The following is a 15,795-nucleotide window of genomic DNA, read 5'->3' as shown; positions in this document are numbered from 1 at the left end:
GAAAAAGTCCAAATCCACAAAATGTTAGCTCCTTGGAGGTATATTCAAGTTTTCGAGGGGTGCTAAGCTTTTTGTGCCTCGTAGTGCCTCTTAAAAGGTACTGAGGACACTTAACACCCTCAAAAGGGTGTTGGTTTCAACCATTTCCAGAGTGCGAAGACCGTGAAGACCTACGTTTACTGTTGGGGTTGTGTTCTCGTTTGGTCCACGTTGTGCTCAGTGTATTCTTGCAGATCACGGCCTGTGTCGGATGAGTGTCGTGCGGCCCGCCCGCGCTCGCAGATTATAATCCGCCATAACATTTGCGTGCGCCTGATGCCGTCCCCTGCCCCACGCACGGAATCAGAAGCAAGCGTTGACACTGGCCTCACCCCGAATGAGCCCCTGTAAAACGAAGAGCGAGTTTTCTTGCCCGACATCGCTCTGTTCTTTTGTTTACGAAATGACTCAGTGTGAATCTTTTTCGTAACTGAAAATGTCGCAAAAACGACTCCAAACGAGCGATGTTTGCGAAAATGACTGAAAATTAGTCTTACTTGGAACCAAAAAATGTCGCGAAACTTACTCCAAACGAGCGATGTAACTAATATCGTTCCCCCAGCAGTCATAAAATTGGATTCTCAACCTCGCTCTCTTTGGATTGAATTTGCTCACTCCTTTACTTACAGTGTTGGCGATAGTTTCCCTATTTCACCACTTACAAGCAATATGTCGCGGTCGCAATTTTATACGAGCTTTGATTGAAAATGTCGTTAATTTTCTCAGACAATCAGATAGTGGTCTTCGGAGCAAATCACCTTGTGTCTAGTATCGAAATGTTTTGTAATTTGACACGTTGACCATTTTGACTTTATTTTCGAAAAAGTTCCCGTAAAATCTACGAGAGCAATAACACACCGTTTTTTCGGGACAAGGACTTATTCAATGAGAAGTGCCTTTCTCAGTCATATAATCGAATGAGGTGACTCTAAAGGAAAAGTGTTAGTTATGGGATGATTTGGCCACCCTGCAACACAATCATGTATTGATTCATTCCGCGTTTTTTTCCCTTGGCGATAAAACAAAATGAAAACGAAAGAGGCAGAGCGGGGCAGTCGCTCCCAGGGGTTCACTTGCGTGACTCTTTCACTCGTTCGGTATCGACGCACCCACAAGAGCTCCTCTGAGCCGCTGGCTGCGCCCCGAGCCTCTCCTCCTGCTCTGCTGCCAAAATGCTAAATCGGTTGCACAAAAGCGCTCTGCAGCAGCAGCAGCGCTCTTCAAACGTCGTTTATTATTTCTATTCACGGCAGTGAAAGTAAAGTTATGCGTCCTGCCGAAAGGTACGGGGCAGGGCACAGGGCCGGGCCCCGGCGGTGCAGGGCACGGCAGGGCGCAGGACACAACATGGCGCCTGGAGCACCGCAGTGACCTTTGGGGTTTGGGCGGCCCGGGCCGGGCGGGTCGGGCGGCGCCGGGGACAAGATGTCCGGGGGCCATCGGAGACACTTTCGCCTTTATGCACTCTAATAAGGGGCCGCGGAGAGCTCCACGCACGAGGCGGCCCCGAAGGCACGAGAGTCTCGCACAGCGCCGGGGCGGCACACCGCGGGAGGGAAACCCTTTGTCACGCATCTCAAGCTGCACCCAAGGCGGGGGTTAAATAACGACTAACGTTATTCTAGGACTTGCGAGCGTTGATGTGTTGACCAGAGACTCTGAGTCTTTTAGTTTGACACCTTTCCTTGTAATTTTCTTGTCAATTGGTATCAGTCTGCTGCACAGGCGGCGCCCTTCCACATATCGGGATGAAACTCATCAATAAGATTTACAGCGTCAGGTCCTATCCATTTGTATGCGTTCTGCTCTGCAGTTTGCAGGCCGGGGGCGATACAGTAATTGCAGGTCCAGGAGCGCTGCACGCCCCTGCATGCCCCTGCACGCCCCTGCACGCGGCTGCACGCCCCCACGTGCCGCGGCCGCGCGCCGGAGATGGCCGATAGGGCCCTGCTGGACCAGTCGGAAGGGAAACAATGGACGTCGCTTCGAGAAAAGGCGTTTGGGGAGAAAAATGACATTTCTCCATATTTTACGTGCTGCCGTTTCTCTGCTGGAGTGAAATGCGGGCCAGATTCGGCCTGTTCAGCTTTTACGTCTCTCGATCAGTCCTTTTCTGATAATTCACGACCGAAATAAAGCTGGAAATGTCCGTCTCCAGTCGGTAGAAATAGTTTTTTGTATTTCAAGACCTGGTCTTGGATGCCATTGGCGTTCTCGAAGATCCAAGACCGGGTCTTGTAATACAAGAAAGTTTTTGTACCGTGAACCAAGTGGATTATTTTGCTGTCTTGACATTGTGTGATTTAAGACTTGTGCAGTGAGGACCTACTAGCAGCCTGGACGTTTCCCTTTCCTTGGTGTGGCTTCCTGCCCGAGTTCCTGCCCCCAGGAATTACCGGGTTGTTTTAATCACTGTTAGGACCGTTGTTAAGGTAGGGTCTCATCAGGCGTTACGTACCGAGCCCTAGCGTGCCTCTCGTGGTAATACACTGTATTGTCAAATGTTGCTTAAAAATGTTGTTTGTAATATTTGAGCTACGCAATATTAAAAGCTCTTAGAATATACTGTCGAGTATGGGTAACCTTTACTGTATTTATTCAAGTACCCGAGGTATGCGTTTGTTTTGCAAACATCTTACCTGCATTTCTCTCCTCAGAGTGGCGAATGACAATGGTCCTGCAGTGTCTACACCAGTCACTAAAGCGCACTCGTCAAACCATTGTGCTTCTGGGAGAAATTATTTCGTTATTGCTCTTAGGAGGAAAATGAGTTATATTTTCGAATTTTGAGTGAAAGTTATTACCTTGGCTGACGGGTGAAATTGGACCGTGCGTGCGTGGCCGGGGCGGGCGGTACCCGAGCACCTCAGCCACCCACAGCTCACCGACCAGTTCCGAAAAGCTATTGTCTTTCTTGTGATCAGCCGCCTCCTGCGGGCCCTTCACTCGCCGTGGTGTGCGTGTGTGTGTGTGTGTTTCGTTCCCACCTCTCTCGTTAAAGTGTGCTGCTTTGCTCGTCTCTGGTTAAGCGTTCTCCTGTTCGATTAAAACGAGCACTCATTGCCACTGATCCTTGACTCCTTTGGCGTGCTCGCCCTCCCTCTAACGCGCTGTACCCTCTTTCTGTTGCAGGTGAGACGAGGGGGCCGGACTCATAAGTCAATACGCGGGAGGGGCGCGAGGAGGTAGCCGTCCTGCGAGTCTCTGCCGCCCGCTGCCGCCCGCCAGGGGGGCGCGCTCCCGTGCGGCGGGGCGGGTCGGGCCCGACTGGACCACACGGTGCAGCAGCGGCGCTCGGCGAGAGGCGGAGGAAGTCAGCGTTTAAGTGGCTCGATTGATGGGTCGCTCAGCCCTTGGGCCGGGCAGCGCCAGAGCCAGCGCCGGGGGCCGCCTCCTCCGGACCTGCTGGGCGGCAGGCCAAAGCGGCCAGCTTCAAATGATCCGAAACTGAAACACCGTAAGGTTTTAGCCCAGTCCCACACGCATTCTTCAATGGACTTGTGATGAAAAGTTGGCGTAGATATGGACAGAAGCCCGTTGTTAAAGATACTTTTGAGACAGTCCCTTATGCCTATCTCTCGAAGGTAAAGGTTGTCCGTTTTGATAAAGAGTTCCGATAAAAGTTCCAGGTTTGATAACCCGATTGTTTCTTACTTTATAACTTATTTCCGCGCGCGCCCGAAAAACACGCTTCAGTAAGTATTATGCTATGTCAACTGCAGTTGCAAACCCTTTTTCAAGTGGACGTCACGTGAATGAAAACACACACGACCCCACATGGTCGCTCCCCCCTCCAGCAGGTGAGCGCTCACGATGTGTTGGCACCCTGTCAATCTATTTGTGTGACGTTTCGAAGGACGTCGTGTCAATTTGACGAGAATGTCGCGCAACGCTGCCGCCGTTGTGTGCACGAGCGCGCGTGCGCTTTTGCTCACCTTCTCATTCAGCTCCACTATAAAATAAGTCTCCCTCCCTCCCTCCCTCTCACCTCCCCGTACGGTCTTGCCGCTCGCCCGTCTCTTCCGCCTTATCCCCGCTTATCCCCACAGTAGTTGCCGACTCCACTCGTTTCCTATTTTCTTATATATTTATTCTCCGCCATTTTTTCCCTGTTACGCCGGCGGTTCACCCCACTTCCACGCGCGTAACCAGTACGGCACCACCTGCTCGGGACAGCATTCTCCTCCAGTCAGTCAGCAAGTCAGTAAGTCAGCAAGTCAGTCAGTCAGCAAGTCAGTCAGTCAGCAAGTCAGTCAGTCAGCAAGTCAGTCAGTCAGCAAGCCAGTGAGGCGAGTGGCCAGCGTCGCCTCTCTTCTTCAGCCCGCCCTTCTGCTTTGAGGAACGCAATACAGCCGACGAGGAGGCCACCTCTCGCGTAATCCTGTGTACAGATGGAAGTGTAATCCCTGCGTAATCCCTATGGAATCCTTATGTGTTCTGTGTAAGAATTTACCAAATTTTAAGAAAATATCCGAAAATATCACTAAATTTCACCTTATCATCCAAATGTAATGGTTATATAGCCAGAAATTTAACAAAACTCATGTGAAATCCCTTAAAATTCACGTGGAATCCCTGCAATCACAATCCTGTGTACATCCTAAATCGAAGTGTTGGCCCCCTCGATAGCCGGCTTCTACAATCGATTTGGTGTCTGACGTAGGCTTATGCCTGTGCCACTGCAAGCTTGATAGAGACTCTCGTGCAATTCTAGTGACTGGTAACCCCCCCCCCCCCGAGACAAACACAAAAAAACGACAAGACAAACGTTATTTATTCATTTGCCGTTTCCCTTTAACTTTTAATTTTTAAAAATGTATGTAAAGTAAAATTATTAGTATTTTTCCCACGGTAAAAATAATGTCTGATTTTTTTTGGAGATAAAATAGGGAATTTTAGCATCTACGTTTTAAGGAAGCCTCCTGTAAAAAAATTCAGAATGTCCACAACTTTTTGATATGTCCTTAAAACCTCAGGAGTTTCATTTAAATTATGGGAGTTCCTCAAAGTTTCCTCTTTTCCCTCAAATATTCAGACCTTGTTTTTACCGTGCTTCTCGTCGTCCCCTGCTTTATCCTGGCTACTCGCCCCGCCCCTTTGTCCGATAGCTTCTAGTATCCACGCCCAGCCTGTGCCGATCCCCGTATTCCGCCCACCGCAGTCCTTCCTACGCCCGGATCGCATTGAATCCTCACTTTCTTCTTCATTACCTATCGATATCCATAACGAACCTCGCGATAGGCATCTGCCCCGCCCCCTCCTCTCTCTCGTGTGCCCGTGCTCTAAGAACCGTCTCATGCGCGTTCAATGACGTGGCGAGTCTGTTCACAGCTGCACGTCCGTGCACTTGTCACCGTCTTGTGTATTTATTTGATTTTTGTTGTAACATATGCCCTCACCTCACCGTCGTGGCCCAATATATTTGCTTCTCGATGGAAAAATGTTTTCTCCTAGGGGAGCAGAAGGATTCTAAATGTGTTGAATACGGCGGGGTGTGAGGAGAGCTGATGAAGGGGAGGGAGGGGCGCAACAAGACGAGACGCCGCGCTGAAAATAGCGCGTGCGGGACACTTTTTCTTTGCTCCATGTTTGTAACACACACACACACACTCGTGCGCGAGGACACGCGGCACTGTGAAACCCTAGCCGGCGCTGTCGGAAGGGGGCGTAGGGCGCAGGGGCGGACTCACACAAACGTTCAAAACACGCACACGCACACACAGACACAGACAGACACACACAGCTTTTGGAGGCAGTAGTGCACTGCGTGCAATCAGCGCGGGGACCCGGTCACTCAATAAAACAGGACCGCTGGGTTGCGGCTGCGGTGGCGTGCACCTCCTCTCCCTCTCCCCCTCTACCCTCCTCCCCTTTCCCCCTCTCCCCCCTCTGCTGTGAACATTGATTTGCACTAGGGGACAACAGCGCGCGTTGAGGTTGGAAAGCGGAGCGGGGCACCTTCTCGGCGAGAAAAGGTGAGAAACTGTAAGGAAAAGTCGAGCGAAAAGTAGTTTGTTCTACACGCAAGTTAATGTTCGCGACGAGATCGGGCGAGACTCGTTTCTCAATTGCTCGAACGATTTGCTGCAAAGAAAAATCAAATCCCAGTTGCGCCGCTCGCAATTTATTCTCGTGGGTAGTCAGTTTAATAATAGACTTCGTCAAGAAATTGCGAGCTTATGAATGTTTTAGCGTGAAAAGCTTCCAGCTTCCATTGACTTACTTCGCGTGCGCATTTAACTTTCCTTCATCACATCAAATGCTGATGCTGATGTGATTAATGCTGGCGGCTCAACGGGGCGTGGCAGGGCGTGGTGTGGCGGGGCGGGGCGAGCCTCGGCGGGCCGGTGTGAGGAGGCGGAGGGGGTTGCGGTAGGTCGTGCGCTAGCCGCCCCCCATTCATTGCCCCTCCGCCTCCCACTCTCCCATGTCCTCCCCCACTCTCCCCCGTCCTCCCCCTTTATCTCGCCGTCTTGGTGTCGTGTCGAGGACTTTTGGGGGGATACGCGTCACTAATACCAGTTTTTAGTCATTTGCTTTGTACTTTTGAGCTCCACTCGAGTTTTGTCCTGTTAATTCAGATGAGTACATGCCCATGCACGTATTTAATTTATGAATGTGTACATGTGTACATGACCATGTGCGTTTTTAAAAAATGTATACACCCATTTGTTCACATTATAACTTTAGTACACCTGCCATGCACACTTTGTTTGAAGTGTACACATTTGAATTGACAGAGTAAGAGAGGTAGGGAGGATATGGATGGCATGGCCGCCATTTCGGAGTAGCATTTGTCAGTGCCCAGGCCGAGGCTCAGTGAAAGGGAGCGTCGTGGTGGCTGCAGCCGCGGCTGCACCGTTTGTCACGTGGGCTGGTGGACTGCAGGGCCCCGGCTGCGCGTCCAAACACGACACTTTTCAATGTCATTACGCGTGTGCGTGTCGGTTTGAATCACAGCGATGCTCGCTGTACGGAGGCAGTCACGGGCACTCCACTAGACGGCGCGTCTACCAGGTGGCTCATCCACCATCCAACTCCTCCACGTTCGTAGTTGCACTGCCCTACGACGAGCGACGCTAGTGCCATGGAACTATTACTGGTAGGACAGAAGTGTGTAGATGTTTCGACGGCGGTATAATTTTCTGAAGGTAGTCAATCGCAGTGAATAAAAGTGCGAGGGTTAATGAAAAGTGCGACGACTCATCTTTGTTGCTCTAGTGAATTGCAGTAGTACACCTCGGTAACTTCCTAGTGGACGACCGAAGTGCTCGTTAAGGATGCCAGCCAGCCTCACCACAGTCGCACTTACAGTCGTACTTACGATTCTCGAGTTATTCTCCCCTGTGACGGCGACGTCTATGGAGGCGTCAATCTCCAGGGGCAAAAAGAGCGGAAGGGACGCGTTGGGCGTCGCGGCGCGTCGCGGCGGCGGCGGCCGGGGGCGCTCGGCTGGGCTGGGCTGGGCTCGGCTCGGCTCGGGCGGAGGGCCCGGCCTGGCCGCCCGGCCCGGCGCGGTTCAGTCAGTGCGCAGCTGGCAGTCCTCGCGCGAGGAGGCTGCCGCCCGCCGCACGGCATGACGGCCCGCGAGTGTGAGCGTGTGCGTGCGTGTATGTGAGTGTGGTGACAGTGACTGCGACGGACTGACAGGGGGCAGCAGGGGTGCCGGGTGGAGCAGGATTGGGGCTGGAATCGAACGCGTCATCGCGAGGGTCGTTCGGGCAGGACGGCCGCGTCTCCTCTGGATGCCCAAAGGACGATACAGGACTGACGATGCCCAGGCCGGACGACACGGATTAGTGCGATAACGGGGTCCCGCTGTCTGCCGGCTGTCGGACCGGGGGTGCGGCTGTGAGCCCAGCTCCCGACCTGCGCCTAGGCTAGTCGATATACTCTCCATCACACAATTCATACCCATTATTCCGATACGTCAGGAACGTTTGACGCCCGTCCCCGTCAGCCCGGGGGATGATCCTGTCTGCCGCACGTGTGCCGCTTCGTCCCTCGCGTGCTTATTGCCCTGTGCGTGCGTGCGTGCGTGCCCGTGTGCGTGCGTGCGTGCGTGCGTGCGTGCCTGTGTGCGTGCATTGCCGGCCTAAGTAAAAAGTTTCGGTGTGGCCCTGAGCAGTTAATGTTTTCTTATCGCGGGGGTGACCCCACGCCGCCCCCCGCCGCATACCCGACGAGTCAGTTAGCCCCCCCCCCTCCCCCTCCCCCTCCTCGCGCCGCTGGGACCCGCTGCCAGACATGCCCCTGCATTCTCACGACAGGTTCACTCGTTCATTGATATTCATTTCGGTGACCCCCCTTGCATTGTGTGAACTGGGAACAGACACTGAAATCATTAGACTTGACAGGCTAGATACGTTACACCCTACCGTCTCCCCTCACTCCCCTGCCCGTCACCCTATAGGCACCCCTGCAGAGAGAGTGGGAGAGAGACGGGGAGAGACAGTCGCAGTGCCATAGACAGTGATACATCTACCCTCTTGGATTATGTCGGATGACCAGCATGACCGTTCAGTGGATTACGCGAGCCTGCCGCTACGATCAAAGGTAACTTATGTTTTAAAATACACACATTCCCTCGAAAAAATTAGATCTAAGGTTATTGGAGCAGGGAAATTTTGTATATATTGTTTAACTTTATTGCCAATTGAGAACTTGGACCAGGGGGCAGGAAAACCTGGCCAAACTGTGTGCTGTGTGTGATGGCTAATGTGTTAGCTGTCAGCGTTACAAGCAATGCGTTAGCTGTGAGAGCCATTATGCGTTGTTTATTATAACATAATCAATAATCACGTCAGCTGTAAGAACTAATGCTGGATAAAAAAAAATTAAAAAATGCGAAAAAAATGATTAAAGTTGAATTTTTGCACAGTTGTTCCATTTACGTTGTTAAGAGTGCGTTCTACCTCACTTTTCATGCCCACGACAAGGAATTAGAACCGACCCGAGTGGGTGTTGTTGAACCCTCGCCCTTTGACGCTGCGCGCCAACTCGGAGGCACTGCGCCACCGCGCGCGTTGAGACTGGGATGAAAGGCAAGCAGTCAAGTGCGAATAAACAACCTTGATGTTTGGGCTTCAGCCCTAATAGCTAGTAGAATTCGCTTGACTAAACTAGACGTAAGCTGCCATAAGCAAACTCAAGCTGCGGTAGCTGTCGAGGATTAGTTGGTAGATCTAACCTTTAGTTGGCCCACCCCATACATATTTTGTTGTGGGTGTTGGCTGCTGGACAAAACATGCCTGAGCCAACACAGATAAGGAAAATTTAGTCACACGAGCTTAGGGACAGTTAGCTACCGAAAACAAACTGTCTCGTTTCTCACAAGTAAGAATTAAGCATATTTAACAAATACATATTTTGTACTAGTCTAACACCTTGCTTGTCAGGTCAGGCTGGCAGCAAACACGTTAGGTGTCCTAGCTAAAGATGTGCTGAAATAGCTAATTTATTTTTGTCCTTGGGGGCGGAAAACTAAAATCACAAACAAAAAGTATACATCAGCTGTAAATAGTATCTATCAGCAGATCAGCACTGGCAAAAGTAGCCTATATAGCATTAACAACAGCTCAACAGTTTAGGGCTGTTATTGAGAAATATTACATTTCTGAAAATCTGCACTCAATCTATCCTACGGTTTACAATGAAACAGTTTTAACTATTTTGTTTTTTCTGTTGTTTGTTAATGCCGTACTTTTTTGTACAGTGAAAGATTATTCTCCGATCACTGTAAAATTGCGTGTAGAACTAGCGAGAGTCTATAACTAACACTCGTGTTCTCCAAATTCAACAGCATGCAACGCGTCTTGCACCTTTTTGGCATGCAACTATACCGTGATCATGCCGGATCATGCAATGCCCAATGTATTTACAGAATACATGCCATGCATGCGCTTGGAGTTTTCTCCCACCAACTCGTAGAACAATGACAATTTTGAAATGTAAATACCTTTTTGACTTTCCTCGTGAAAAGAAATCTTAAACTAGCTACTGGAGCTACCATGTGATATGTCCCAGAATGATTTATTTCAGGGCTGTCTGAAAACATACACTGAAACTGGGTGACGATTTGGAAAATTAGTATGTTTGTGAAACCTAGAAATAAAGCACTCTAAGACGCATCCTATGGTAGCTCTTTTGAAGCTATTCTATGAGGAATATTGAAGAAGAATTTTCGTTTTGATTGGCTTGTGTAGTTTAAATCGTCATGACATTTTTTCGCCGCTTTCATACTGTTATGTTCGAGCAAACGTGACGAACTATTCAAACTAATATTTTTGTTCATATTTTCAAAAGAATGTTAGCATTACACCGAGTTTTTTGTAAAGCCAAAGAATGTTGATGATAAATTCCTTGCCCGAGGAGCGCAGACGGATTTTTGCCCTTACTGGCTGGTGACTAAAAGTATGTATGCACTGACCGATGGTCCCCTCCTGACGCATAGATCACCTTCCGGGGCTTTTAGCCTGGCAGTGCGTTTAGCCTTATAGGGCACCCCTCTATCAGGTTCCCGGTCGACTCGTCCTATAAGGAACGGTGCTAAACACGTTGATTGCAGGATTATGGTGGCTTGTGGCGAAAATACTAACAACTGGTTTTCCTTTTGTCTCCGGCGAAAACAACAAAACACAAAATGTGTCCACATGTTGTTTAGGTCCCCGCCCGCTCCTTAGAGCGCGGCCCTGTGTTTGGCAGTGGGGCAGGTCGCGGTACTGTCAGCGGTCTGGGCTCGCGCGGCCTGCGGGGGCTGCGGCGGCGCAGTGAGTGCCCCTTGCAGGGCTTCGGCCAACGGCACCACCCAGCGCAAGCGCCAAGTCTTTCTATTTTCAGCAGTAATGGTGATTTTATCAAAATACAGTGGTGCGCCAAATTCTTTGTTCGCGTTCTGTTTTGAGGCAGAAAAAATATAATTAGTTTAGTAAATTTTTCTAGATTTACTTGCAATCCCCACGTGTGTACGTGTGAAGTACCTCCTTATCTCCCGCATTCAAAGAGGTGTTCAGGAAATACAGCATTCAAGTATACCCCTATTAAGTTCTAGAGTTCTGAGTAGAATAAAACGTGAATTTATTGCAATCGCTTTTCAGATACATGGGACTCCTGAGAAATAATCGAAAACGTTATTTAAAAAAAAAAATAAAAAAAATGCGAATGCAGTTAGTGTGCAGTGTATCCCGTTGCACCCCCTCTTCGCTCCCGTGTGTACACATTGTATCGCGGTAGCTCCTTTGCAACTTCCGCTAGCATGACGCGTGACGTCACGCATCGAGATATCGACGGAAGCGTGATCCACCGATCAGCGGGGTCGCACTTTCGATATCTCGAAGGGAAGCCGGCGGGGCGTGGCGGGACGTGGCCTATGAAAGTACACGTAACTGATGTATCATCAGATGTTGATCGAGGTATCGGATATTGTTCCGGGGGAAGGGACGCCCCAGGAAGAATGAGCAATTTCGCGCACAGCCCTGCCGCACTCTGCCACGCCCTGCCGCCGCCGCTCGACAGGAGCGAAAGCAGACTCGCCAAAATGTGCCTGTTTGTTGTCACATTAGTTCCATGCTTCCGCGCGTTTAAAGTGATTATAACGTACCACGTACCAAAGAGACGGTTCGCAAATTCTAGAGGCTTTTTGGGGTGTTGCCCGAGTGGTTGATTTCGGAAGAGTAATACCGTTGAGGAACGGATTCAGAAACTGTATAGAATGGTGGACGGTTTGTTTGCTTACATTCGTGTAATTTTACAGCCTCTCATTTTATACAACCTGGTAAATGCCGAATGCGATACCGATATAAAGGACTGTTTAATCGTTTAGCCACCATCATGTGGCTCTCACCGGCTCGACTCAGCCCAGCCCGGCGGGCCCCCCACGCGTCGTGAGGGTCCTAAATTGACTACATTGTTCACGTCTAAATTCGCACAGGTGGTGAAAGGCCCACTCCCCTGGGCGCAGGGGCGCCCCTGGACGATGAAAGGCATCCGATGCGAGGGGTGGATAAGGACCCCACTATTCGCACGACAGGAAGTGCGCGCCGGCGGAAGTGGTTCAATTTCGTTTCTCACCTCGCCCCTGGTTTGTACATTTTACTCTGGAAAGCATAGTGTGTGAATGTCGCACACTTGTAGGTGTGTAGGTGTGTAAACGGCATTCGTACACAAGAAGGCACGAAGACTGTTAATTCCAAAGGAAAATTCTCACAGTGAGTGTTAGAATGGCCATCTATACAACTACAAGTGTGCAACACTATTCACTGACACTTGCGTTTCCAGTGTGCGGTCTCTGCCAGCCGAGGGCTGAGGCATTCGAACAGAAGCGGCTTAAAACGGTTGAAGAGCTTATCTACTTTGCATATCAGGACGCAAGCGTGCCGGCGCCTAAGCGCAGCGGGGGCGCCACCCTGGGCGTCTCTCTCCTTCCGTACTTCTCTCTATCTCTCTGTGTACGTATGTGTGTGAATGTGTGTGCGTGTGTGAGAGAGAGGGCCAACGAAGCGTGGGAGTGAGACGGACACAGTTTCGCGCCTCAATATTAAGTGCGACACGCTTCATCCCTTTCACTTCCTCTTTATCACTGTCCCCCCCTCCCTTCTCTCTAACTGGTCGGGATAGCCCTGATGCCCTATCGGGATATGGCTTACAGCGAGACACAAAATCTCATGGAATCGTGGTCCGTGGGCAGGCCGCGCTGGGCCGGGCGAGGCGCGACGTGGCGCTGACGGGCGATTTGTCTCTGGGGCGGCTGGGCGGCCGCGCTCGCTGGCCGAGCAGGGCGAGGCTGCGATGGGTTTCACTGCTCTGCGTCTGACGGAGTTTTAGGCAACACCGAGGTACAATTTTAATTAAATTATGTTTGGTGGTAGATCTTCTGGGGTAATAAATACTCCAGAGCTTCATTGCTTTTGGCAAATCCAGAAAAATGGTTTCTCAATGCAGGTAGGCTGACGACGCTCACTACCGTGTCCGTTATGTTCCCTTCTACGAGCGATGATGGGCCAGTGATGACGAATGTGGGTAACGTTATTAACGTTGTCCAATAAAGACCTTCTTCTTTTAAACTCAGAAAATAGGGTCATGTTATATTCAAGGCAATTCAATTGGAAAATGATTCCATATCATATCAAAGAGAGTGGTGACTGGTTGATTTTGACAATAAATCAAAGAAACAGCTTTCTTTGAAAATTTCCTCAGATTTGAGAGAATTGATTTTGAATTGGTGGAATTTCCTTGTACTTCCTTCGAAAGGAACTACGTTTTGAGTGTATACATTATTTTTCTTTTAGTTATTCAAGTGCAGAATACCAATGCAACACTCTAGTTAGGCAAGTAAGCCGGTAAATTTGAACCCATAGCCGGGGCATACAACACAGCGGCGCGCGTGAGTCTTCTCTCAGTGTATACCCGCACGTGACTCAGGTGTTGCTCGGCCGGACACATCGTGGTGCTGCTCAGCGGTTCCTCATCTCTTCCCCCATTGGCTCTCGAGAGCCGTCTGGTCCAAAACGGCTGCTGTCGAGATCAGCGTCCTGCTGCTCTGATCCCCTTAGCTATTGCGTCATGTGGCGGCTTTGTCGCCACGCCACTGTATACGTGCAGCGATTTATGTTTGGCGTGCGTGGATGTCGTTCTGGACTCACGCCTCGCCGCGCCGCGCCACGCCGCACCACTGTCAGGAAGCGGGAGTCGGCCGCCGCCGCCGCCCCACCCCACTCAACTAAGTCGTTTAATACCAACGTTGTGTAGCTCAAAATTGATTTGATTGGTTACTTTGTGCAGTGAATGCGTCTTCTTTAAAGATGACTGACGACGCCACCCATTACGAAGGAAAAAAAAATACTGAGATGGCCGCCTGCCGACCCCAGGGTAGGCCACCCGCTCCGCTCCCCTGTCATAACAGCAAAGTTGCCAACCTACTAGGCGGCTCCTCTCATTAGTATCACCATTTTCTTTTCGTAATCCCTAAAACTCAAAATTTAGACCGACGAACAAGTAATAGGCTGTTCAATCATGTAGTCCACCGTTTTAGCACCATTAGCACCATAACTCAAAAACTCCCGCCTAAATCTCTCTAAAACACTGAGACACACTTCTCACTCTCCCCCTTTTGCCACACCCTTTTCTATCTCGCTCTTTCTCTCAGTCGCATTAATGAATCTCTCTCGAGGCACAAGCAGACGCATTTCCCAAGTCACTGTGCCAAATGAGCGCACGTGGAAGTCGCAATTTCAGTCTGGCCCTGAAAACTATAGGCAATGAGACGTGATGATCAGAAAGGAAACAAGATCTCGTCTGTCCGCAAGTGGAAGTTAAAGTGAAACATGTCTGACCTTGTATGGTCTTGAAAGGAGCATCATATTGTCATTATGGAAGCTGTTATTCACTGTTTAAAAAAATATTTTAACTTAACAAGAAATTCTTTGTTAATTTTTACAGCAAGAGGGTTCATCAGGTGATGACGTGCGCCATCTACAAACTACATTTTACACGATGAAATACGAATCTTTGAACTGAACTTTTCGATATTCTGTTTTGATGACCACTACCATCTACAAATGAGTAAATCATCCTCAAACAAGGCGACTGTTTATTTAACTTGTAAAATTTGTTCACGTGACTACTTAATCTAAAAGTTAAAAAATATACGCCATCTCAAAAAAATCAAAACTGTGTATCAATCGGCATTTTGGAACATTGAGCTGTTGGACAATACTTGAGTTCCGTACCCTTACCCTCTTCTGTCGATGCTCCAGGCTCTCGTTCGTATCGTCACGAACTCATCGAAGTAGGGCGTCAGATGGTGTTGCGTCTCTTAGAAGTCGACTTTGAAGTTCCCTTTAAATAAAAGATGTATTGGGTTCCAGCTACCTAAAACCTATTAATTTGATTTTCAAGCCAGAGCAATTCGCGATCGCGACTTTGTGAATGACGCTGAGCCAGAGTACCCAACCCTAATGCTTGTTGTAAACATTTCGCGTAGGGGCGACTGTGAGCTAGCTCGTTACCCAAAACTGAATTAGCGGTGGCCGGAATCTCTCATTGGCTGCGCAAGTAGGGCCCGGGAAGTTCAAACCATGGCGCGTATTTAGCCCCATCCTCCTTGAATTACATTGGCAACACAAGTGTGTGTGCAACTTGTATGCCGATCAACGACGCGCACGTCTAGGAATTGACTAGAAATTTGACTAACTCGAAGTGCTCCACTGTAAATTTGAATACTTTAAAGTTGCAGCTCAAAGCTGCGTGGCCGCAACTTTGCAGTTGAACTCATGCAAGTGTTTGAGTGTTCAAATATCCAGCCGCAAGGTCCTAAAACTGTTCAATGAAGTGTTGAGCACCTGCCGAGGCACCTGCATTTGCGCGGCTGGTTTGCACACTTTTTCATCAGTGTGTTCAGTGGGCAAAGATCCTCCAGGTCCGGGCACTTGAGTCAGAATTTGCTGGTTAATCCTGCAAAACAGGGCGTAATTTGGGGTGCGACTTCAAAAGTGTGTCATGTTCTGCGCGAGGTGCTAACTACTGCGCTAGGCCTCGGCACACACGCTTCTGCAAGCGCGCAAACACGTTATATTGGTGGCAGTAAACTGACCTCTTGGTTGGTGGAGGACCTGGACTGTCCATTAATTGCCATTCCAAATTTATACAGTAGTATATATAGATAGAGAGAGAGCAGTATTATTGTGTACATGTTTATGAACACGTGAGTGTTGTCTTTAAGGTGAGGTGTGGGTGAAAATAGGAAATCGGTAACGAGAA

General features: G+C 49.6%; 2 protein-coding genes across 4 annotated transcripts in view; one reads left to right on the top strand and one right to left on the bottom strand.

The window, feature by feature from the left end:
- The window catches only part of LOC113217620 (lysosomal aspartic protease), a 368,266-nt gene that overhangs the window by 73,475 nt on the left and 278,996 nt on the right, over positions 1-15,795 (bottom strand). The window lies entirely within an intron of this gene.
- The window catches only part of LOC127748782 (uncharacterized), a 174,703-nt gene continuing 167,167 nt past the window's right edge, over positions 8,260-15,795 (top strand). For 2 of the 3 annotated variants that reach the window (XR_008010773.1, XM_052263632.1), the window contains exon 1: positions 8,260-8,595. Coding sequence is in view for 2 of the 3 variants with exons in the window: in XM_052263632.1 (XP_052119592.1) it covers positions 8,536-8,595 (60 nt within the window). In the remaining variant the exon portion in view is untranslated. The remainder of the gene's footprint in view (positions 8,596-15,795) is intronic. The other variant, XM_052263633.1, reaches the window with a different exon arrangement.

The sequence above is a fragment of the Frankliniella occidentalis genome, unplaced genomic scaffold, assembly GCF_000697945.3.
Source record: "Frankliniella occidentalis isolate FOCC.00 unplaced genomic scaffold, Focc_3.1 Scaffold13, whole genome shotgun sequence".
NCBI lineage: Eukaryota > Metazoa > Arthropoda > Insecta > Thysanoptera > Thripidae > Frankliniella > Frankliniella occidentalis.
This window is presented reverse-complemented; position numbering and strand designations above follow the sequence as displayed.